Source organism: Rousettus aegyptiacus, unplaced genomic scaffold (genome assembly GCF_014176215.1).
Source record: "Rousettus aegyptiacus isolate mRouAeg1 unplaced genomic scaffold, mRouAeg1.p scaffold_m13_p_2, whole genome shotgun sequence".
Lineage (NCBI taxonomy): Eukaryota > Metazoa > Chordata > Mammalia > Chiroptera > Pteropodidae > Rousettus > Rousettus aegyptiacus.
This window is the reverse complement of record NW_023416295.1, coordinates 92,348,834-92,374,786: the sequence shown is the minus strand read 5'-3', so window position 1 is coordinate 92,374,786 and position 25,953 is coordinate 92,348,834. Positions and strand designations below refer to the sequence as shown.

Here is a 25,953-nt window from a genome sequence, read left to right as displayed (position 1 = left end):
GGAGACTATAACAAAAGCCCTCCCAAAGGCAGCTCCAATCACAGGTGGACTCAAGCTGCCTTTTGTAACTGGAAAGAGTAACAATTTTTGTATTTGCTGAATGCCAGACTTGTGGGTGGGCCAACAGGTCAGTAGCCTACACCCAGCCTACAGGTTCTTAACAGAGTGGAGCAGTGGGAGAATTTTTTTTTCAAATTTCTGCCTTTTTTTGGCCTACTAAAGGAAGGCAGGGAACTGTATAGTAGGGATGTCAATAGTCTCAGACTATCTCTTCACAAGCTTCTCAGATTAAGGTGGTGTCTTCTAGGTTTCTATACTGTAAAGTTAGGAGTTTTTCCTTGGCAACATCAAGGTAGGCTGGGTTCCTCACAGCATTGCAAAAGCATCTTTGAATACATTCCAGCACCCAGTCCACATGGCTCTCGAGTGGCCAATCCAGCAAGCAAGCAGGTGGCATATTGGCATGTGGCATACGGGCATCAGGGTGCTCAGGATCTGCAAGCCATACGAACTGCTCTTGTTACATAGGACTGCAGCCAGTAGGGTGAACAAGAGGGCCACCAGCAGCAGCACGTCCCCAAGAACAGCTTGCAGTCCTCTGGGAGAAGGGAGAGGTGGGGCATGCAGGGGCTGGTGGATGAGGTCTTGAGGATCTTCCTATCCCCCATCTCCAGGCTGAACTGAGTGGAAGGCAAGCCAGTAGAGTTTGAATGCTTGAAGAGACGTGGAGAGATGGTTAGGAGGGCAGGCAGGTTAAACAACAAATGGGGGTCATGAAGTGAGGGTAGATATGCAGCCAGAAAGACAAATATCCAGAGTAGCTAGAAGCTTGACAGGTAGGCTATATCCTCAGCCACTTATGTTGATGAGGCCATTAGATCCCAGCCAGATAGGCAAAAAAGATCCCTAGAGAGAGACAGACTTCCAGATGGACAGAGTCCTGAGAGAAAAATAGACTCCTAGCAGGACAGATAGCCAGACAAATGGACATTTTCTTGGACAAATGGAAAGATTCCCAGCCAGATATGTAGAAAGACCTCTGGCTAGACACATGGACTCCCCCCCTACCCATGTATCCCACCAACCAAGACAGAATCCCTTAAGGACAGAGACAGACCCCCTAACTGGACAAAGTGACATTACCCCAGTGGAGAGACACCTCACTTACCTAGTCAACTAGCCTGCCAGAACTTTAGCTTGATAGGTTAACCTATTCCAGTAAGAAGGACCTCAGATTGTGAGAAAGCCAGGCCCTTGGCAGGATATAGAGATCCCTTAAGCCAGCTGAACAGACAGACCCTCAAGTCAGGTTGACAGACAAATACACCCACCCATCGGACAAATAGTCCCTATACTCCTAGTTGGACAGAACATCTTCAGCTAGCCAAACCCCAGTTTCCAGGTCAGCCTCCCTGCCTCCCAGTCACCACCATGGATAGATATGGATATGGATGACCGACTGACCCCTCAATATTGCTTTGGTCCCCACATACCATCAACTTACAGTGACTGTTGACCTCCAATGACATCTACCACCAGGGTTCACAAAGACCTTTCATGATCCCACAGGGACTTCCCCACTTATTCTGGAACCCACTAGTCCTGAATGACTGCCATTAGTATCTAGGAGTACTCAGGGATGCAGGAGTCTCTATGACTCCTCCAGTGACCTACATATTTTCTCATAAGTTTACAGATACTTGTGTATCCTGCATCTCTGAGTCTCCAACAACCTATGACTATACACAAAATCTCAGTGATTTCACTGACATTCACTATTATGACCTGATTAAGAGCCCTCAATGAACTCTGACTCTTTTGACTTCCTCAAGTAAACTAACACTCCAAATCCCAGTGGGCTCTCAGTTACTTTCACCGTCTCCCTGACCTCCCAGTGACTGCCATTAACATCCACTGACAGTCCCCATGAGTATCCAAGGAACTCTATTGGCCTCTAATGAATTCACTATCAATATTCATCCTTAGTGATCACAACTGAACACCTTTGAACTCTATAAGATGAAACTGATAAACACGGAATCCACAGTGATTCCCAATAACTCAATAAATGAAACATCCCCACTGATCTACTTTGACCTCTCAGTCACTTAAACCAGAGTCAGCAAACCATGGCCTGCAGACCACAGGGGGAAAAAAAACTGAATATTTCATAACATGAAAATTGGCTGAAATTAAAATTTTAGTGCCCACAAAAAAAGTTCTATTGGAACACAGCCACACTCATTCCTTTACATAGTGCCTATGGCTGTTTCCATACTTATGATGGAGGACTTGAATAGCTGGGACAGAGCAAAGCCTTTTTAGAAAGTTTGCTCATCCTTGACTTAAACAGCATTCTGATAACTAATTAAATCCACAACGTGAACCAATAACCCTGCTGACCCTTTAATAACTTAAGTTACACCTCATCCCATTGGTCACCCTTCCATACCCCAAGAACTTCAAACTGGACTCCACAGACACCCTCTCCAATAACACTCCCCTTCCAAAAGTCCTTCTGTGACCCGGGTAGAGGGGTTGGGCCAGTCTACCTACCCAGGGCAGTTCTTGGCCAGCGCCCCTAAGCTCCTGTCTGCTGTTTCCAGCCTCCCCTTGGTGACTCCGGAAGCAGCTGTCCTCTGTCTTTTTCCTGCACATTTTCTGAAGACGGGGGTGTGGAGACAAAAAAAAAGGGGGAGGAGCTCTTTTAAAAGTGTTGAGAACACCTTGTCCCCTGGAACACACTTCCAGGGCCTCAGTTTCCCGGCAGGTTTTCGCAAGTCGAGACCCTTAAATTAGGACTAGATCCTGGCGCTCTCCGCTCCTGCTAGCCCACCCCAGAAAAAAGACCCTCAGGAAATACACAGATTCAGGAGCATCGGCTTCCACTAGGTCTTTCTCACATAGCGGGTGCCCGTGTGCCATTTTCCCTCCGCGGTTACCTCTCCGACTGCTTTGCGACCAGGCCTGAGCGCACAGCGCGGTATGTTCCCCACCCGGGGTCCCCGAGGCAGGAGCTGCGTACAGTTCCTTTTCGGCGGTCATCTCCACTCACAGCCGCCGCCCCTCCGCCCTGGCTCGGACCCCGACGCAGCCTACCTCCCAGGACACCCGACGGGGGAGCCGGGAGAGGGCGCACGGCCATCTACCCAGCCGAGGCACTCGAAGGAAGGTGGGTCCTGGGCGCAGATCCCGGGTGCAAGCGGAAGGAAGTGTTCATGGGACTGTGAAGACTCAGCCAGCGCAGCGACCATAAAATGCAGGGAAGGCCCAGCGCTGGACTCACTTCCGGGGCCGAGCCCAGCCCAGTCTGCCGAGACCGAGGGCTTTTGCTGCCGGCTGTGTCTGGGACCTTGTGGGCGGGGCTGGGACAGCTCAGAGTGCCATTGGCCAGGGTCGCTCCACGCTTCCATTGGTTGGCTGGTGAGGCCGGAGGCGGGGCCTCGACCTCCAGCGGCATCTGCAAGATCTGCGAGAGCCGAGTACAGCTGCTGAACCGCACCCAGCTGGCGGGCATTCGTATGAGCTGCAACTTGGATGCGGCGCGGAGCTTAGAGCAGTTGGAGGCGCGGGGTGGCCGGCTAGTTCTACGGGAGTGGGCGACCTAGGACGTCGGGGCGGCGCTCTCTTTTTCCCTCTCCCTCTCTCTTTATTCCAGTGTATATGTCCGCTCCCTCTGCCCTCAGGGCCTTAGAGGGAAAAGTCCACGGCCGGCTGGGACTGGCTGCACGCTCCCTCAGGTTCCTGCACCCGGGTCTCGCTCCCGGACCCTTTGGGCTGCTGGGCTGGGTGGCCGTGGCCGGCGGTGGGTCACTCACTCCTGTGGTCAGGGGAGGAAGGGGTTGGGAAAAGAGGAACCGCGAAGCCCTACTGAGGCAAGAGTGTGGGCGCGGGGCGCGAATCCGCTTTGTGGCCCGTGGGCGATTATTCAACCCCTCTGGGCTCTGTTTCTTCTTAGGCAAAATTCGAACCTTAAAGACCAAACTGGCCTGAGGATTAAGTAACTGGTGTGGGTAAAAGCTGTAAGCACATCTTGAGCGCTCACTTTGTAGGATCTTTTGTCACTAGTTATAAATATTCTAAACATTACAAAGGAGTAGTTCAAGCCCTGCGTTAAGAATCTAATTTAGCCTCTTAGGCATCGTTTACTACACCAAATTAGATGTTTTAAATATAATAACGTATAACACATGGAAAATGCAAATATGTAAACAACATGTTGGCGTACATACCAAATTTAGAAATATGTGATGTATAATAAAAAATAAGTTTGATGAACATATGTATATAAGTATAAAGTATAATAAATGATTATATAATCATTAGGTACAATAAAAATAAGTAACAACCAAATTTATGAAATTTTAATGCAAATATATAGTGATTATATAAAAATAAATGTTATAATTTACAAACTTTATAAAACTATAGAGACAAATACAACATATATAACTACAATTTATAAAATAAGTTATTCAATAAGTTCCTAAGTAAATATAAAATATGCGACAAATAAAGTTTTAAATAAATCTAAATAGTTTACACAAAAGTAAAAATAGATATCATATATGAGAAATGTATAAGTCCAAAATATAAAATTTATTCAATATGAAAATGTACATACTAGATAGAAATGTATACTACCACCAGGTGTCATGCCCATCCAGGTTTCCATCCAGTCTGGGGCAGTGAGCGATACCTAAGTGTAGGCAGCGAGCAGGGCCAGCCTTCTGCATGCCAGCCTCTGTCACTCAGAGGGATCTTTGGGCCTCTCTGGGCCTTGGTTTCCTCATCTATGTAATAGAAATATCAGTCATGGTACCAATTATACTAGGATGTTCACCAGGGCTTAAATGACCTGATGGGCATTAAGTAAAGCACTTAGAATGGTGGCTAGCATATGGTAATATGCTATTCACTAATTATAATAATCTTAACAGTTAAAGTTCCTTGTTGCAGAGACAGTTTGGAAAAAGAGTCAGAGTCTGGAAATGCTTTTACTAACATAAATAAGGGAGAGGAGGAATGGCAAGGAATGGCAATGCTAGCATCCCCCACCCCTGTCTCCATGGCTTTTTATTCTCTCTCACAAAGCCGGCCTTGTAATTTATTATTAGTTACTATCAGGTTAGTAATTACAAACTACAGCCAATTCCCAAACTCAGCCTCAAGGCCACCACCGTGTTTTCAGCTATTTCTTCTCAAGTATCTTTTTCCCATCCTCGTCCCTAGAGTAAGAAGTCCCAGAATTGGTCAGGCGTGTGCGCCCTCCCTGCAATGTGTCCTTGTGTGCAAGTCCACACCTGCTTCTGATGACCTTGTTGCTCCAAGCACCAGACATCCTGTCAGGACTGCAGGTGTCTCTCACAATATATCCCCCTTTTCTTTTTGCTGAATTTTATTCAGCATTACTGAGAACACAGTGGCCTGAGTCTCTCTTAATCTTTGGTTTCTTGAGAATCTTTTCCAGACTAAACAAAGAAAAACAAGTAACAAACAAATTACTATCCAAGAAGCAATAGATGAGCCCATTAACCCATGAATTTGTGGAATAGGATGTAAGTCTTCCATACTATTGACCATGCTTTATAGCACTGCGATCCCCTGTAATTCAGGAAGCTGTTTTTGAAAAGTGTCAGCAATATGTGTTTGTAAGTCTGTAATTAAACCTGAAGCATTACCATACCCCCAAATATGCTGCCTTACTTTATCTCATTCAAACATACTTTCATTATATGGTACAGGAGTTGTACAAAAGGAAGTTGTATTCTAATCACATTTAAGTTGCACCTGTTTCTGCAAACTAACAATTTGATCTCCTAACAATATAACTGCTTGCTGTAAATCTGCCACTTGACTCTGCAATACAGAGTCAATTTGTCTTTGAGAAGTCCATAATTGTTCAGCATCCCAATGCCAGGTTCTAACAAATTCAGCAGTCTGTACAGATTGATGCAGAGCCACTCAGCCGCAGCAGCAACAGCAGTAACAGTGATGATACCCACAACAGCAGCGATCAGCATGCCAAGGAATCTTTTAGCTCTTCTTTTAACATGGTCCATCAGTTGCTGCAATGTCATAGTGACAGGGGAGTCCTGCCAGGGTTCAGACAGTTTAACTGGCATCCATCCATACTCCAGTTCTAGCTCTGTGCCGTAATCAGGGCTGTTATTGCAAGGAATAGGGAAGTCGGAGTCATCTCCTGACCAGATTCGATGACGACCCGCCGCTTCTCTCCGCTCCCGGAGCCTGACATTCTTAGTTGGGACCCAAAGCTTCTCTGTTCCTGTAGAGATATAAGCAAAACTTCGGCCCCATTTCAGTACCTCAGCAGGCACGCAATCCCCTTTTAGATCCTTGTAGTATACTGGCTGCTGCACAGGCTCACTGGCCTGTTTGACCCAATGCCAATGAGCCCCTGTGCCACCTTGTTCATCTTGATTTAAAAATTTTAAAGTATATAATGCTCTATTAAGCCTTTGTCTCAGGGTTTTCCATATTCCTCCTTTGTGTTTTATAAGCATATCCTTAGAAATGTCGCAGGATACACCCCAAGGGTGTCTTGTGTGAACTCTGGTTTCCCCCCATCTCTTGCGCAGAGAACACAAAACAGACACTCATACAAGAACAATTACTGGGGTGTAGGTGGCCCCAGAGAAGTTCGCCACCTCTATCCTAGACAAGACCAAAGACAATAAATAGAACCTGACAACAGGGCACAGGAGGCGGTGTCCCACGGCCTGGCCATGGTCCGGTCTCTCCATGGACCCCCAGTGACTGGTCAACAGAAACAGGAGCAGAAAGGTACCTTAAAAAGCACTGAAATTTGTAATTTAGTCATTACCCTCCTTTTTTTTCAATATAAAATCATGTTACTTTCACTGTTGACTCCATGCTAAAACGTCCTGTTTTAGACTTATTAACCAATAAAAGAAAAAGGAAATCATTAATAGATTTTAAATTTCAAGTTAGAGAAAGAACTTTTACCACACAATAATGAAATCTGAGCAATGCAAGTTTGTGACTACAAGAGTGTCTTTCAATAATACAGTATTTAAAATTCTTTTTCCACCAGCAGTGTTAGTTCCCAAGGACTATCCAATGCTGTGGGCCCTTCTAAAATAGAGAACCAATCAGTTAAAGCATATGTGGGGATACTGAGGGAAGGATAAAGCCAATTAATACCACCCACTTAATATCATTAAGAGTTTTGAGAGCATCCCGTCTAACTTCAACCTTTTGAGGAGTAATTTTCTGTTGCAAAATTTTATATCCTAAATATTGATAAGGAACAGAATCTTGTATTTTCTCAGGAGCTGTCTTGATCCCATACTTTTCCAGAGAAATTTTTCCAAATGAAAACACATTTTCTAGTATTTTTTCTTTTCATCCATGTAGTGATACACAAGTCCCTGAGGGAACTTTTCCCTTACTTCTTGCAAAGGTATATTCACAAATGGTTGGCACATGGTAGGACTATTAAGCATGCCCTGGGGTAATACTTTCCACTGACATCGCTGAGTAGGTTTAGCATTGTTTAAAGTAGGAATTGTAAATGCAAACTTTTCTCTATCCTGAGGCTATAAAGGAATAGTATAAAAACGGTCTTTTAAATCTATAATCTTTAAAAACCAATTTCATGGAATTAGTGGGGGGTTAGGGAGCCTAGGTTGCAAAACCCCCATAGGCTGAATGACAGCATTAATTCTTCATAAATCTATTAACATTCTCCATTTTCCTGACTTCTTTTTTATAACAAATACTGGTGAATTCCATGGAGAAGACAAGGGTTCAATATGGTTACTGGCCAATTGTTCAGCTACTAGTTACTGTAATGCTTCTAATTTTTCTTTTGTCAAGGGCCACTGCTCAACCCAAACAGGCTATTCAGTGAGCCATTTAAGTGGAAGGGCAAAGCACTGAGCGTTGGCCTCTACTCTAAATTTGGAAACCCCAAACCATGTTTGTTGAATTTTGGAGATGTGAACAAGGGAGCTACAATGCCTTCTGTCATACCTAGACCTTTGAAAGGGTCATAATTCATATTGAATGTAATATTTCAAAGTAGCCTGTAATAAAGAAGGAATGTTTAAAGAAGCTCCCCATTGTTGCAACAGATCTCTTCCCTATAAATTTACTACAATGTTAGCAACATAAGGCTTAAAGGAAGCTACTTGCCCCTCAGGACCACAGCAAGTCAGCAAGTTAACACTTTGAAAAGTTTATGTAAGATGTCCAATTCCTGTGAAATGGGCTTGCATGGGTGCATATAACCATTGAGATGGCCAAGATTGTAAAGAAATAATAGAAACATCTGCTCTGGTGTCAAGCAAGACTTCAATCTTTATACCATTAATAGATATCTTTAATTTAGGATGCTGTTCACCAATCATGGTTTGCCAGAATATCTGTTTCCCTGTACTCCCAAATCCTCCAGTTCTTTTAACTGGAGCAGCTTTCCTTTGAACATAAGTAATAATATTTGAGCAAATCTTTCTCCTGGTGCAATTTAGGTGGTTATGCTCACATTAACCATAACTTTTATCTCTCCTTCATAATCTTCATCAATCCCTCCAGTGTGAACAAAAATTCCCTTGGACGTATAACTACTTCGTCCTTCAGGCAAAGGTCCAAAAATATGTGTTGGTAATTTGTACACCCTCTCCCCCAGCAGGAATTAAAGTAAAATGTTGAGGTGCAGAATGTCTAAGGCAGCGCTTTTTTCAATAGCATAAATTAGATCTTGAACACACTGCCTGGTGGATTCTGATTCAGCATTATTTGATGGGGAAACCTGAGCTGATGGGAAACTGAAACCCCAAATTGTTTTTCCCTGGGCCCTGGGGGCAAGGGCCCTGCTTCCTTTTTCCTAGCAACCAGTTTCTATTTTTGTCCTTTTGAGATCTACAGTCACTAATCTAAAGAAATTCTTTCCCGTACTTCTGACAGGGTTTATTAGGAGCCTGTCCCCTACTAGGGGGTTTTGTATACACCACTTTTACCTCCTCCCGTATTCCCTCTCCTGTAGTCTTTTCGGAAAGTGCCCCAGATTCCCACATTGATAACATTTCATTTGAGAACTTTGAAACCCTTTCTGTAAAGCTCCTGCTAACAAATTAGCTTGATGTGTTAAAGAGCCAACATCATGACAAGCTTTAATATATTCTTCCAAAGGTGCCCCTTGAGCTTTCAGGGGCCTTTAAGCCCTTTGACACTCCGCATTTGCATTTTCATAAGCTAGAGTTTCTAAGAGTAATTCTTAGACTTCAGAAAGAGCTACCACCCTGACAATGGCCCTATGTAGCTGAGACAAAAAAATTAGTGTAACTCTCCCATGGACTCTCTATAATTTTAGTGAACAACTGAGGATGCTTCCCAGGTGGCTCCACTCGATACCAAGCTCTTAACACTATTAATTTCACTTGTAACAAGGTTTCTTTAGTCAAATGGCATTGCTGCTCAAGGGTAGTAAAGTTTTTTTGTACCTGTCAGCTCTTCAAGAGTAGCCCCTGGAGGCTTTCATGCAGTGTTTCTACGAGCCACCTGTTGAGCTTCCTCTCTCCACTAGGCTTTCATTTGCAAATAAGCACCTGGTTCTAACACAGTTTTTATAATAGCTTCCTAGCTGACACTAACAATTGTCATTCTGTGGCTATACTGTTTAAAAGACCTGTAACATAAGTGGACTGCATACCATATTGATTGATAGATTCTTTAAGTATTCTCAGGAATTTATGTTCCAATGGAGTATATTGCACATTGATACCCCCCTGAGGAAACTGGGCATTGGGGGGGAAACGCCTGTCTCACTATAGGAAACCCCATCAGCTGAGGAGTAGCTGTCTAGGAAGATTTTCTCTACTACTCTCTTCATCCATTATTTCCTTAATCAAATCAGGTGAAAGGGGAAAAGTAAATGAAACAGGACCAGCAACTGAAGGCTTGGCCCCAAATAAAGTATTTACAGGTGGTACAGAGGGCTTTCTAGGTTCTTGAAAATATCCTCCAGTTGGCCCCAACTGCAGTTGCTTCAACCTTTGATCTATTGCCTTTACTTGGGGCAAAAGAACCTGATATGACTCTTTATTAGGAGGAATGCAGCCTGCACATTCCTCTTCAGATGAAGACTTAGTAGATTCCTCTGGCTCATTTTCAGACACTATTCCTATAGGATTTTCATAAACAGGTTCATGTTCTTGGCATGTTGCCAAGTCAGTTGCAGCACCTTCAGAGTCAGATTGCAGAGGCTGTAAAGCCTGAGAAATTAAAGTGCATAAAGACCAAAGAGAAACAGGGATAGGATCCCCCTGTTGATGAGCTTTCCACAAAGCTCTTTTGACTTTTTTTCCACACTTTAGCATTTATTTTCCCTCTGGCTTGAACCAGTAGCAATGTCTACCTACATAATTCCCCCTGCTAAAACTATGCCGAAAGTATTGCTTACCCATGAACGAATGTATCCCTTTCGGTTTCCAGTGTAATCTGGAAATGTGCTAAAAAAATTTTAATTAATTAATTAAAAACCCTATGCTAAAACACTATGCCGAAGGTACCGCTTACTCTGAGCAGACTTGCTCCTTTCGGTGCTAAAACTATGCCGAAGGTATCGCTTACCGTGAGCAGACTTACCCCTTCAGTTTCCAGCATAGTTCTACACCCTCGTCTTCATGCCCCATGTTGGGTGTCAGTTGTTGTGGAGATGGTTTGAAAGAAGAGTCGGAGTCTGGAAATGCTTTTACTAACATAAATAAGGGAGAGGAGGAATGGCAAGGAATGGCAATGCTAGCATCCCCCACCCCTGTCTCCATGGCTTTTTATTCTCTCTCACAAAGCCGGCCTTGTAATTTATTATTAGTTACTATCAGGTTAGTAATTACAAACTACAGCCAATTCCCAAACTCAGCCTCAAGGCCACCACCGTGTTTTCAGCTATTTCTTCTCAAGTATCTTTTTCCCATCCTCGTCCCTAGAGTAAGAAGTCCCAGAATTGGTCAGGCGTGTGCGCCCTCCCTGCAATGTGTCCTTGTGTGCAAGTCCACACCTGCTTCTGATGACCTTGTTGCTCCAAGCACCAGACATCCTGTCAGAACTGCAGGCATCTCTCACAATAGTTCCTACAGTATCTTGTTACATGAATATAAGACTTTAGTTCACAATATTGTATATTGTCACATATCTCATATTGTGTTTGTTATATTAAATACATAATATATCACAATCACTGTTTACAGTGTAACACCAATTGAGTCTATAGGGGGTGGATGCTGAGAGGTCTGAGTTCAACCCTGGTCAGACTTCGGAGAAGTTGCTGAAGCATGTGGTGGCTCAGCTTTCTCACCTGCACACTGCCGCATCAATAATAGTATCCACTTCAGAGGGACCTTGTGATGTTTTAGCACTCTTAGCACAGAGCCTGGCACAAGGAAGGCACTTTGAGTCGCTGTTATTATCGTATCATTACAATGAGCCTGGCCCTGTGCTATCTGGAGCCTCTCACAGGCCATGGCCTTGTGTTCCTGTGAGAAATCTGACCTGACTCCTCTCCTCCTCTCCTTCCTGGTGCTCATGGTGCCTTGGACCAGGATATCAGGACTTGCTCAGCTGTCTGGAAGGCTGGCGGCATGTGCTCCACTGAGGCCAGTAGTCAATCAGAAAACCTCAAGAAGAACCACTACAAAGAAATGCTGCTGTGTAAGTCAGGGCTTTCAGAGGGAGCAACTCTGTCCCCCCACCCCTACCCCACCCTGCAGACCTTGTCACCACCACCCTCCAGGAGCTCCCTCCCCAAGCCTGGCTGGGGTGTAGCCCACCAGAGCACCTTGGTGGTGTCCCTGCTGGGCGCGCTGTCCCTACACCCTATGCTCCTGTCAACCCCAAATTCCACATTTCTCACCTCTCCTGATGGCAGGTGATCAGACATGAGTGATCCTCTCTTTGCTCCAAGAGGAGGGACAAGGCGACTACATCAATGGCAACTTCATTAGGGTTAGCCAGGAGTCGGGGGTGGGGGGTGGTGGTCATGGTGGGGTGACAACGGCATCTCGGTAGTGAACTTAGCTGGACCTACGTTGCCACACAGGGACCCCTGCCTCACACCTTGGTAGACTTCTGGCGCCTGGTCTGGGAGTTTGAGGTCAAGGTCAGCTTTGGGGGTGGGTGAAGTGGGGCCCACCCTTGGCTCTGTTTTCCTACCCCCTAACCTAAATCACTTCCCTCTTCGGTTATCCTCTTCTCTAGGTGACCCTGATGGCATGTCGAGAAATGGAAAATGGGAGGGTAGGTGTCATAGCCCCCAGAATGCATGTCCTTGTGTAGGGGGAGGCAGGAGAAATCTTGCTAGCTCTTCTCTGATCCCAGGACTCAAGGGCCCAGTTCTCGGAGTGACCACACTGTAGCTCTGTTGAAAGCCCACTATTACTCTCTTTAATTGTTGATTTTCCCCTTTTATTCATGTGACTCCTCTCTCCAGTGTTGGCAGCCCCTCTCCTGCTGGTCTTCCCTCCTCATTCCCCACCCCAGACCGTAAGGCCCTGTATAGTGTGGCTTCCCTGTTAGCTCTCATCTCTATTTCCATCTCTCTCCCCTGTACTTGCTCCACTCTAACCACTCAGGCCTTTGCTGTTCCTCAGATATGCCAGAGACTGCTCAGCCTCAGGGTCTGTTCCTTGGCTGTTCCCTCTGAAAGGGGAGTGCTGTAATCTCCAACTCTTAAGATTTATCTATCTTTTCATTTAAGTTTTTGCTTTAGGAATTTTAAAATTCTATATTTGGATAACTATAATATACAGTTAGGATTATGTCTTTCTGAAGAGATGAGCCAATCTCTTTTCCAATATGTAATGTCCCTCTATCGCTGGTACTATTCATTTCTCTAAAATGTATTTCGATGTTATATAGCCATTTAAATTTCTTTAGAGTGTGCATAATAAAAAATACTTTCCCTGTTCTTTTACTTTCAAATCTATGTTCATCTTTATTTTTAATGTGTATTTCTTGTGGTGGTATATTGTAGGGACTTTCTTTTGTACCCACTCTGACAATTTCAACCTTTAATCAGCATATTTAGTCTTTAATGTAATTGGTAACGTAGGATCTAAATCTACCATCTTGCTATTTGTTTTTTATTTGTTTCGTCTGTTCTTTGTTCCACTCTTTAATTTCTGTCTTCTTTTAGATTGAGAATTTTTACCTGTATTATGTACATAGTGGTATCTTTAGAGTTTACAAAAAAATCTTTAACTTAATCATAGTCTACATTCAAATAATATTATATCATTTCATGTAAAATATGAGAACTTAACAACAGCATATTTTGGTTTTCTCTTTCCATGCTTTATGCTATTGTTGTCATAGGTTTTAATTCTAAATATGTAATGTATTCTACAATACACTGATGTTATTTTTGCTATAGATTTTCTTTAAAAAAAACCAGATTTATTGAAACACAATTCATCCATTTAAAGTGCAATTCGGTTATTTTTAATGTATTCCTGAGTTATGCAACCATCACAATAAATTTTAGAACATTTTCATCTCTCCATAAAGGAACCCTGTACCCATTAGCAGTCACTCCCCATTCATTTCCCACCGACCTCTACCATAAGCAACCCCTAATCTATTTTTGGTCTCTATTGATTTGCCTACTCTGGACTTTTTATATAAATGGAATCATATGCTATGTTCTCTTTTGTGATTGGATTCTTTCACGTAGTGTAATGTTTTTAAAGTTCATGCATATTGTAGCATGTAGCAATACTTCACTTGGTTTTACTGCTGAATAATGTATTCAATTGAATAGATCTACCACATTTTATTTACCCATTAATCAGTTTGTAGAATTTGAGCTGTCTCCACTTTTTTGGCTATTGTCAATACTGCTGCTATTTGTGTGCAAGTTTTTATGTAGAAGTATGTTTTCATTTCTCTTGGGTATATACCTAGAAGTGAAATCGCTGGGTCATTTTGGTCACTTTATTTTTAACATTTTGAAGAACTGTCAAACTGTTTTCCACAGTGGCTACATCATTTTACATTTCAACCAGCAATGTTTAAGGGTTCCAATTACTTTACATCTTCACCAATACTTGTTATTGTCTGTCTTTTATATTATAGCCATCCTACTGGGTGTGAAGTAGTATTCAATCATCTTATTAAAAAATTGTAAGAAAAAAGTTGGTAAAATAGGCATTACATAAAATTCGCCATTTTAACCATTTCAATTGTACAATTCAAAGATATTAAATACATTCACAATGTTGTACAGCCATCATCACTATCAATTTCTAGATCTTATGCACAATCCCAAATAGAAATTCTGTACCCATTTGACATTTACTCTCTTTTCCCCTTCCCCAAGCTCCTGGAACCCTTTATTCTGCTTTCTGTTTCAATTAATTTATCTGTTCAAGGTACTTCATCTAAGTCAAATCATAAAATACTTGTCTTTTTGTGTCTGGCTTATTCCACTCATGTTTTCCAGGTTCATCTGTGTTGTAGCATGTATCAGAACTCATTCTTTTTTAAGGCTGAAACTATTCCATTGTATGTATATACCCTATTTTGTTTATTCTTTCATCTGTTGATGGACATTTGGATTGTTTCCACTTTTTGGCTATTATAAATAATGCTGCTATGAACATTGGCATATAATATCTGTTTTAATTTCTTGTTTTCATTTCTTTTGGGTATATACCTAGAAGTAGAATTGCTTGATCATATGGCAAGTCTGTGTTTAATTTTTTTGTTTGTTTGTTTTCCACAGTGGTTGTACCATTTCACTTGTTATTTTCTGTTTTGTTTTTATTAGCCATCCTAATTTGTGGGAAATGGTATCTCCTTGTAGTCTTTCATGTTCTTATTTTTGCATTTGTACATTTTCTTTGGACAAATATCCGTTCAGATCCTGTGCTCATTTTTTAAATGGGTTATTTGTCTTTTTATTATTGAGTTGCAAGAGTTCTGGATAAAAGTCATTTATCAGTATATGATTTACAAACATTTTCCCCTTTCTGTGGATTGTCTTTCAATTTTCTTGATAGTGTCCTTTGAAACACAAACACTTTCTAATTTTGAGAAATTCTAGTCTATCTATTGTTTTGCTTATGCTTTTGTTGTATCTGAGAAATAATTGTCCAACCAAAGGTCACAAAGATTTACTCCTATGTGTCTCCTAAGTATTTAAAAATTTTATCTCTTATATTTAGGTCTGTGGTTCATTTTGAATTAATTTTTGTACATTGTATGAGTAGGGGTCCAAATTCATTCTTTTGCATATAGATATCCAGTTGTCCCAGCACCATCTGTTGAAAAGACTGTGCTTTCCCCATTGAATGATCTTGGTATCTTTGTTGAAAATCAATTGACAATAAATGTAAGGACTTATTTCTGGACTCTCAATTGTGCCATTGGCTGATATGTCTATCTTCGTGGCAGTACTACATGGTTTTGATTATTGTAGCTTTATAGTAGGTTTTGAAATCAGAAAATGTGAGTCCTCCAATTGTGTTCTTCTTTTTCAAGGTTGTTTTGCCTATTCTAGGTCACTTACTGTACAAAAAAAGAGTTCACAAAGCAGTCATAACTGCTTATGTTTAAAAAGGCCTTCCTGCAAAATTGGCTCGTGGCTGGAAATTGGATTTCTAATAAGAGAGGCTCACTGTGCCTAACCTGTTTATATAAGCCATATGGTTTATGTACACACTTGTTTTCCTTCTGGGAGTCCACAGTTTTGGTACATTTTTTGCTTTGGTACACATTTCGCTAGTCAGAGGGTGCCTATATACCACATAAAGTGCCTCAGCAAGGACCCTGGGCACGGAGCCCCTAAGAATCTTCCTGTGAATGTTTCACAGGTGTGGCACAGCTTATTGCTGGGGGAATTAAGCACATCCTTTGTTGCTCCACTGGAAGAGGACCCTTGGAAGCTGGCAACTTGTTTTCCATAGACTTCACTCCATGTGCCTTTTAACTTGGCTGATTTTATTCTGTATCTTTTCACCGTAATAAATCATAGACGTGAGCACACCTCTATGCAGAGTCCTCTAAGTCCTAGTGAATCATCAAACCTGAGGTAGTCTTGGGTATCTATGACACATCTATTAATGATAACGTAGTGATGTTAATATTATCAAATTGCCAGTATCTTCCTAATGCCTTCTGTGATTTTGATAAAGACTGTATTGAATCTATCAATTTGGAAGGTATTGCCATCTTAACAATACTGTATCTCAATCCATTAACATGAATGTATTTCCATTTATCTAGGTCCTCTTTAATTTCTTTTAGTAATGTTTTGTAGTGTCTAGTTTACAAGCCTTGCACTTTTGTTAAATTAAGTAGTTTACACTTTTTGATGTTGTAGTAAATAAAGTGGTTTTCTCAATTTCATTTTCAGGTTGCTTATTGCAAACCAAATAGTTTTCTCTAATAGACATACAATTGATTTTTCCATATTGACCTTATATCCTGCAACTTTGTTTATTAGCTCTAATTGTGTGTTTTTATGTGTGTGTTCTTTAAGGTTTTCTAAGTATAACATCATGTTGTCTGCAAATTGAGATAGTTTTGCTTCTTCCTTTCCTGTCTGGGTTTCCTCCCTCCCTCGCTATCTTCCTTTCTCTCTTCCCTCCTTTCCTTCCTTCTTTCCTTCCTTCCTTCATTTTTTCCCTAATTGCACTGGTTAGAACTTCCAGTAAAAAGTTCAACAGAATTGGAAACTGCAAACACCCTTGTCTCATTTCTGATCTTCAGGGCAAATCATTCAGTCTTTCACTATTATTAAATTAGCTGTTTTTTTTTTTTTTTTTTGTAGATGTGAGGTTTTTTAATCAAGATGAGGAATTTCCTTTCTATTTCTAGTTTCTTTAGTGTTTTAATCATAAAAGGGTGTTGAATTTTGTCCAAAAAAACTTTTTTTTGCATCTATTCAGATGATCATGTGTTTTTGTTTTATTTTCTATTAATATGGTATATGACATTGATTTTCATATATTGAACCAACTTTCCATTCCTAGGGGTAATCCCACTTGGTCATATTGTATAATCCTTCACTAGTATTTTGTTGAGGATTTTTTTGTCTATATTCAGGAGACAGTTGTTAGTAGTTTTCTTGTGATCACTCTGTCTGGTTTTGCTATTAGAGTAATACTGGCCTCATAATATGCTGGGAAATGTTCCCTCTTCTCTACTTTTTTGGAAAAGTTTGCAAAATATTGCTATTAATTTTTCCTAGTTTGGTAAAATTCGCTAGATCATTTTTACAGATGTTAAAAATGAGAAATATATTTTATATGTAGCCACATTTTTACCTTTTCTTTACTCTTTATTCTTTTGTGTAGATCCACATTCCATCAAGTGTCATGTTCCTTTCGTGTGAAGAGCTTACTTTAATAGTTCTCATAGTGCAGGTTTTCTTTTAATAAATTCTCAGCTTTTGTCTCAAAGGTTTTTTTATTTTTATTTTATACTTTTTAGGATATCAAACTATTAACCCCTGGCTTGTAATTTCTGACAAATTCTGCTGTTATTTTTGTACTGTTTGCTCACACTTAGTATGTAATGTGTCTTGTTTTGTGTGATACTATTAAGATTTTTCTTTATCACTTTTTTTAGCAATCGATCATCTGCCTCAGTGTGGCTTTCTTTATGTTTATTCTCCCTATGGTTCACTGGCCTTCTTGGACCTGTGGGTTCATAGTTTCATCAAATTTGAAAAAAGTTCCAGCTATTATTTCTTCATGTAGTTTTTGTTCTCTCCTCTGTTGGGAGCCATTTTGAGGCAAGATTAACTGCCAGTAAAGCTGGGAGTTTTCCTGAGTTAGCAAGCTGTGTAGTCTGCTGGCTCCGGAGAAGGTGCAACTGGCTTTGGGGGAGATAAACTGAATGTTCTTTGATCATGGGAAAGAGTATGATAAGATAGCTACAAAGTTTCCCGAGTAATTAGCAGCGATTGTTTGTATACTTAGAGGTCTTTGCTTCTTGCGCACTCTGTAGGGTTTAAATATGCTGTGCTAAATAAACTGGGGGCTGCAGCAGTGACTGTATGCCTTCCCAAAACGCTTTCTTGTCTTCTTTTTTTTTTTTTCCTTAGGCTTCACCCCCCTCTTTCAGGTGCTGTTCGACTTTAGCCGGCTGGCTCTGGCACCCCTCTCTCTTCTTCGGGACCCATGCATTAGACCACTTGATATATTTTCACAGGTAACTGATTCTCTCTGTTCATTTTTTTCTCAGTCTTTTTCATTTTGAATAGTTTCTGTTGCTATGTCTTCGTGTTCACTGATCTTTTCTTCTGGTGTCCAATCTGATAGTAGATAGTGAATAATATTTATAAAAGCTGTTTTAAGGTCTTTATCTGCTCCTTTCCTGATTTCTATTGGGTCTTTTTCTACTGACTTTTCTCCTGCTTATGTGTCACATTTTTTTTGTTTGTTTGTTTATTTGTGTCTAGTAAATTTTTACTGAATGGTCGATATTTTAAATTTTACACAGGTAAGTGTTGGATTTTGTTTTCTTCCTTTAAAGAGTGTTGGACTCTTTTCTTGGAGGCAGTTAAGGAACTTTTGATTGTTTTATCATTTTAAAGTTTAAACTTTTGTAGGACAGGTCTAGAGTAGCCTTTATTTTAGAACTAATTTTGTCTTACTTCTAATGTGTGGTCCTTCTGGCTTCTCTATTGAATGTCCCTAATAATCAATCAGGTCCTTCCATTCTGATTGGAGGGAAAATTCCGTCCCATTGTGAACTCTAGGAAATGTTCATCTTCCAGGTCTCTAGTTATTCTTTGATAGAAAGTTATTCTTGCCTTGCCTCATGGTGTTTCACATTTCATGTGCTTAGATTATTATTCAGCTAAATACTCAGAGGGACCTCTATGTAGACTTCTGAAGTTTTTTGCTTTTGTTTGCATAGCTCTCATCTTTCCAGGACTCTGCCCTTAAAATTCTAGCTGCCTTGGCCTCCTATCAACTCAGTGGGGATCACTGGACTCTCTGGGTCCTGCAGCCTAGTGACTGCCTCTTGGCAATAAGCTGGGGGTGGTCATAGGGTTTGACTCATGTCTTTCCCTTTGTTCTGTGATCATAGTCCTGCAATGCCTGTGGTCCAATGTCTGGAAATACTAGTGCATACTTTCTTCTGGTTTTTTTTTTTTTTTTTTTTTTTGTAGTTTACAGAATATTCTGGACTGTATTTCTTCTGCATAGTCAGAAACTCAAGTTGACGTTGAGTCTCTGTGTTTAAAGTGATGAGGCTCTGGCCTTCATTAGAGCTGTAGCTAGCTGCCTGTGCTTCCACCTGCAAGGCCTGGAGTCCTGTGGGGGTCTTGATATATTGGACCTGGGAAGCAGACTACCCCTCTTTACTCCCTGCCCTTTTTCTCTTGCCTTTTGTAGAAAAAGTGTGAGCCTTACTGGGCCCAAGAACAGGAGCCACTGCAGATTGGGCTTTTCTGCATCACCTTGGTGAGCTGGGGCAGAGGTGGAAACTGTTTTATGGCATCTTGGATGTTTTGGGAACTTTCATGGAAGATTCTCAGAGTGGAAAGCTTTTGGGCTGGGTCTAAAAGGCCCAAACACTCGGCACTCAATATATGCTTTGCTTTTGCATTTTAATTATGATCATTGTTGTCTCTGTAAATATAAATGTGCCCGGTTAGTTTCTTAAAATCTTTATGTCCCTTCTTGCTTCAAAAGAACTCAGGAAAATCTCTCACCTGAACATATATACAGTTGGTAGTTAATAAATACAATAAAACTTTTGCTTTAGAGCCAAAGAAAAAGTTTTTAATTTTTACTGTAAATTAGTTTGTTTGGGTTTTTAATCATGGTTCCTCTTTCTCTCCTCTGTTAAAAGTTTCCTTCACAAAAGCCGTGGGGAATGTTTAGGCTAACGATCTTTTAAAAATATGTTGTATTTGATTTTTAATCAGAAATGCTTTGTTTTCTGTAAATTGTCTTTGGGCATTTGTGATATTTGTTCTCTTTCCTCTTCCCACCTGCCCTACATCCTCAGATGAGAGAGACATGGCTGAATGCAGACATCAGGCTCAGAACCCTTCAGGTCACCTTCCAGAAGGTACTGAAAGGGAAGGAAGATATTTCCTATCTGTTTTCTCATCTGTAAAATGGACATAGCAGTAGTAGCCATCTCCTCAGCTACTATGTGTTACATTTAAAAGGAAGATGTTTAGAACCGGGCCTGACATTTAGTATGTGCCCCGTAAATGCTTTTCTTTCTTTTTTCCTTTGCTCCACTTTTCCTGTGTTTCAGAAATCGCGTTCTATGTACCAACTATAATATATGTCCTGGCCAGACAGAGGTGTACTGAGCAATCCTGAGCACGTGCTTGCCATGGCCGAGGAAGACCGTCACCTCCAGGGATCTGGCCCCAGCCCCCTCTGTGTCCACTGCAGGTTTAGGAAATGGGCTTTATAGGAGTCTAGTGAGGCAAAGGGGACTGGGAGTAGAGGATGGAGACTTAGAGCCATTCTTTGCCATTTGCATGCCTATTTTGAGCAACCTGAGGCCATACTTCCTCTCACTGCATCAACTGAAATTGTTAGCATTTATTGAAGGCAGACTGCCTGTTGGGGAGTAAGCACAGAGTTGATACTCAACAAATGAAAGCAATTAAAAAGTTTTTCTTTGTAAATTATAATCTGAGGATTCCGGGAATCAAAAGGTGCTACAGGGGATCCACCATCGGGGCTCCCAAACCCAAAATGCCTACTTAAAAAGGGTTATGGGCAGGCCCTACCAGAGCTGCTCTGATCCTCACATTGTAGTGCCGGCTGTGGGAGGATGGGTGTCCTGTGTTCCATGGATTATGTGAGATGGTTGCTCCCAACCCACGTACGAGGGCACATGTGTGTGCCTTTGTAGTGCGGTCCCCTGCCCACAAAGGCCTGCTCATGGGCCTCATCTCTCTCTGCCCCAGATACTCGCACCTAACTTCAGCCTCTTCAATGTGGTCGAGATGCAGAAGCAGCTGCCTGCAGTTGTGCAGAGGTGTGAGCCTGAGACTCCTCCTTTCAAGGACATCTCTCTCCTTCTCTTGTCTTCACTTCTTGACCCCCCTTACCCCTCCAGGAGCAGTACAGGTTCCTGTACCACACCAGGGCTCAGATGTTCTTCTTAGCACTCCAAAATGCCAGTCCCCATTTTCAGAACCTCAAGGAGATACCAAGGCCCCCTTCCCACTATTCCATCCACCAACACCCTCAGATCAGGACCCAGAGGACAGGTGTGTGATCACTACCATTGCATATCCTACCCCTGGCCTCCTTTTGGAGGCAGGGACTGACTCACTATATCTACCTTTGACCTGCTCCTTGCTCCCTTATCAGACTGTACCCTCTTCAGCTTACCCCTTAGAGCCTATAGTGATCTCCATCAGGAGCCTGGCCAGGTTCCTTAAAGCCTGATGCTCTTCCCCTCCTGCCTTTTCCTCATAGAGTGGAACACAATTCCACTCTATGAGGATGCCCTCTCTCTCTGGATTTCCCTGGCCCTTCCTGCCATGCCCCACCCACCTGGCGGGGTCCTCAGGTACCCAGCTCCAGCCTCCTCAATTTTTCCTGCTTGGAGGCCAATCCTTTTCTCACCCTCGAAACACATGCCCCTTGTTCCATTCATAAAATATTCACTGGCTCTTTCTTTGAATTGAGCTGTGGGAACCTACCCTAAAACGACCCTTAATCACAGAGATCCCATCCCTTGTTTGCCTCTAAGTCGGCCTCTAATGCTGGCCCTGCTTTCCTTCCTATGTTAACCCTTACCTAGCTGCCCCGGTCATTCATTAATTCAGCAAATATTTCTCAGGCCTCGTGTCTGGTGCTGCGTACACAGAGTTGAACCCTCTTTTGCAGCACAAATTACACCTCCTCGCCTTCGAGACTGGCTCTCCATTTTGAGGCTATACCTTCCTCCCCTTTAGATGCCACTTCCTCATTCTTTTCTCCAATGAACAGTTAGGCAGACATGACCACCCCTCGATAGCAAACCAAGCCCATTGCCCTGCCAGGCCGGCCCCTTCCATCCTTCATCTATCTCCTTTGTCGGGCGCTGGGGACACGGAAACGAGCGCCCCTTACCCAGGGATCCCTTCCTCTCTGCCCCGCCCCCGCCCGCAACTGCGCACCGCCGGGGGCGGAAAGGAAGCCGCGGTTTGCCCTCGGGGCGCGCTCCTCACCCGGCCCTCCCCTCACTCGGCGGTTCCACTTCCTCCCCGCCGCCCCCGCTGAAGGAGCATCTCCGCGGCTGGGCCCCGGGCTCTCGCCATGGCCGACACGTACGCGGTGGTGCAGAAGCGAGGGGCCTTGGCGGTCACCCGGTCGGGGTCTGGCGCTCGCGGCGCGGAGGAGGCACCGCTCTACAGCCAAGTGACGCCGCGCGCCCAGCGGCCGCAGGCGCCCGCGGAAGACGTGCGGGGGACGCTGCCCGGCCGCGGTGAGTCGGGACGCCCCCGGGAGCGGGCTGGGAGGGCCCCCGCCTGCTGGACCTCCGCCCCGCGGGCCGGCTGCCGGCCGCCCCCGGAAGTGCTCCGGGCCACACCTGCGGCCCGGGGTCTGGGCGGGGATCCGCGACCTGGCCGCGCCCCCGGGCGCTCGTCCCGCCCGCTGGGCCGGGCCCCGCGCGCCTGCTTCTCCAGCCCTGGAGGTGGCCTCCGCCCTAGGCTGGTGCCGCGCTCCGCCGGCAGCCGGAGCTGACGCGTGGGCTGCGGTTTCTTGCCTGCAGTTCCTGTTGATCCCAACCCTCCTGGGCCTGGCGCCTACGAAGACGTGGCCGATGGGTCTCAGACCGGAGGGCTAGGTAAGTTAGACAAAGCCCCAGGCGCTGGGGTTCTGCAGCCTTGACGGACTCTCAGGAGTTTAGGGTTTAGGGATAGTGGCATGGGATTTACGTCCTCAGAGTGAATTGGGCCGCGGTGAACCAGGAGACCCTGGAGGCTCGGGAATGGTTTTCTTGGAGCTCCGCACCCTGGCTTCTTCTGGAGACCCACGGTGCCCTTCCTCTCCCAGGCTTCAACCTGCGCATTGGAAAGCCTAAGGGGCCGCGGGACCCCCCTGCCGAATGGACCCGGGTGTGAATGCTACCCCCTTCGCCCCCGGCCGGTCTGCTTCTCCATGTGGGCGCCCGAACTGCTGACCGCCATGCTCTGCTGTGTGAAGTGCTGGGAATGGGAACGCTGGGCCTGGATCCAAATAAAATTTCTCAGGGTGTGAAATGGGGTTTTGTGCCAGCGACAATAGCATTCAAGCCTTGAGGCTGGAGGACGAGGCTGGGAGATAAGGGCTGGTGAGGCTGCACTGAGCAGATTCAAGAACGAACATCAGGAATGGCCCAACCCAGAAGGCCTCACATTTGTGAAGAGGACGATGGACTTCTGGAGACTGCCCCCATCACCACATAATAGAGTTGCTCATCCCAGACAGTCAGCTGATAATACCCAAGAGATAGATGGACATTGGGAAAGACTCATGGACTCCCCCTCCATTCAGATAGACCCAAGCTAGGCATGACAACAACCAAGCAGGCCAATTTTGAGTTACTATAAAATAGCTAAAAGAAGGGAGATTCCATCTCGTGTAATACTGAGACCTCATTTTCCATTTTTAATTGTGGTCTGACACCTTCCCTCCTTACTGACATACATGCCAGTTGAGTTTTAACTCAGTGCCCACAGCCTCTGAGGAAGAAACCAGCAACATCTTAAGTCTGTAATTTAGTACTGATCATTTAAAATACAAAGGCTAACAGACATGTTTGCATCAGCCTTTGTTTTGCAGGGCCTCAGCAAGGACCATTAACTGTGGAAAAAACATCTTATAACAACCTTTAAACTGATGTAGACATCATAGGACCAGGAATTACATCCTCATTCCTGAACCCTTTCCCCCTTTTTGGTGGCCTGTATAATCTTGTCACAAAAAGCCTTTAGCGAGCATTTTTTCTCCTTTATGCTCCTTTGTGCACAAGTCTCTCTAATAAACTATCTGCTCAAATTTATTCTTGAGTTCAGTGTTCATTTCTATAACATCGACATTCAAGTTCCTGGTTTTTTTGAGTTTGGTAACAATTTCAGAAAGACTAGTAAAAAGATCTTCAGTTAGGCAGACAGACAGACCCCCAACCTGAACAGGTAGATAGTCATACCGTTAGACAGCCAGACCTTCAGAGGGGCATTCCGTCAGCTGAGGGCTGGCCTTCTGCCTCAACCTGGCCACATCCTCAGTTGACCAGAAAAGCCAAGGGCCTTCGTTCAGAGAATAAGGTGGTGTAAAATGCCTAGTTGCTGCCCCTCATGCAGGGTAACTCTGAGGTGTGTATTCCATGGGCTTTCAGAGTTTTCCCAGGAGGTCTGAGCTTTAGTCGTCTGTAGTGGGAGGTGGCATGCTATCATATCCTTGACCAGCTGCCGCCCCTTTCCTGTCTCACTGAACCTTCCAAATTTGCAACTAATGCTCAAACACTTGTCTTAGTCTGCATGTGGGATCCCACTTCCTGCTCCAAGAGCTGGGTTGCCCCATTTCTCTGTTTCTTCAAAAGAGCTGACTCCGTGTTATAACCCACTCTATTCCCGCTCCTCTTTCTGCAGCTCCTGTGAAACTGCTGATAATAAATCCACGATGTATTCTGTGCTGCTAAGTCCCAGGCCTATCATATTCATCACTTAACAGTGTTGGACTCTCTTTCTTGAAACACTGGATTCATTTGGGTGTTTGGACCCTATGCTCACCTCCTTCTTGGCCTCCCCTGCCACTTTCATCATTATTTCTTGCTGTTTGCCCCCCACCTCCCTGACTGAGCTTGTCCCTGATCCTCTAGTGATTGATCCAGCTCAAATATAGAACTCTATATTTCAACATCTCCACTTGAACATCCTAAACTTAATATTTCCAAAATTGAAGACATGATCTTTCCACTCAGACGCTGCTGAGATGGGAAAGAATTTAATAGCAGCTCCCTCCATCCACGTCCTCTTATACAAACTCTGCAGCCATCCTCTTTTGCCTCTTCTCTTATGTAAGCTTTAGGCAGATTCTATCAGTTCTACCTTCAAAGTATATCCAGAATCTGACCATCTCTCTGTACCTCCTCTGTTGCCACTTGTACTAGCCAGCCCCATTCCCTGCCTGGATTGTGCAGTAGCCATCTTCAGCTGGTCTGCTTGCTGCTGCCTTGCTTCCTTGAAGTCTGTTCTCACACAGAAGCAGGACCGACCCCTTTGTGACTGAAGTCAGTTTATGAAGCTTGTCTGCTTAGAACCCTCCTTTGGTTCCTTTTTCACTCAGAATAAATGCCAAGGTGCTGGTCATAGTCTTTATACACAGAAGGGCCTATGTCCCTTCTCTAACTTCATCCCTGTGATGCTCTTGCTCCCTGACATCACCCACTTTTGGGAGACAGTTCTGGCTCTTATGTTTCTGCGTGTCTGAGCAGAGGGCACTGAGTAGCTTTGCAAAGATGACTGAATAGCAAATGGAAGACAGTGTCCAGGATGGCAAAGTCCTCTCTTCTGCAGAGTAGCCCTGCTGTTCTGTGAAAAGGTCACATATGTAAATGGCTCCCAAATTCCGAAGGAGCCGAGGGACCAAAGAACAAAGCAGACAAGTCCAACTTGTTGCTTAATGAGTTTAATAGGGAACTTAAAGAAATGGATCCTGGGCTGCAGCAGAACATTTAGGTCTCTGCATCTTTCATCTCCTGGTCCACCAGCTGAAGGGAATATGTGGCTGCTCAGGGGAACAAAGGGGCAAGATACCAGGAGGCCCTGGTGCCAGGGTGACCTAAGAGATAGATAACATTGAAGGTACTTCGCCCTGGAGGAAGGGTTTAAGGGAATTCTGTGATTAGCCTAGAGCCTCAGTATACATGCCAGAGTCCACCTGGGGGAAGGGAAAGGGGTCAAGTGTCCAGGTTAAGATGTTAAGATGGAAGATTAGCTTCGAGATGGAG

General features: G+C 43.7%; 1 protein-coding gene and 1 pseudogene across 1 annotated transcript; one reads left to right on the top strand and one right to left on the bottom strand.

Moving 5' to 3' along the window:
• Positions 1–5,126: 5,126 nt before the first annotated feature.
• LOC107500290 lies at positions 5,127–10,798 on the bottom strand (annotated as a pseudogene).
• Positions 10,799–11,550: 752 nt separating this feature from the next.
• On the top strand, positions 11,551–24,003 carry PTPN18 (protein tyrosine phosphatase non-receptor type 18). Its single transcript, XM_036236682.1, is given in 13 exon segments — positions 11,551–11,691; positions 12,238–12,276; positions 18,109–18,195; positions 19,389–19,457; positions 20,008–20,070; positions 20,266–20,408; positions 20,781–20,847; positions 20,933–21,003; positions 21,081–21,173; positions 21,454–21,543; positions 22,241–22,443; positions 22,732–22,806; positions 23,016–24,003. Coding segments are annotated over 13 exon segments (1,194 nt in total). The 5' UTR covers positions 11,551–11,565; the 3' UTR covers positions 23,084–24,003.
• Positions 24,004–25,953: the final 1,950 nt, after the last annotated feature.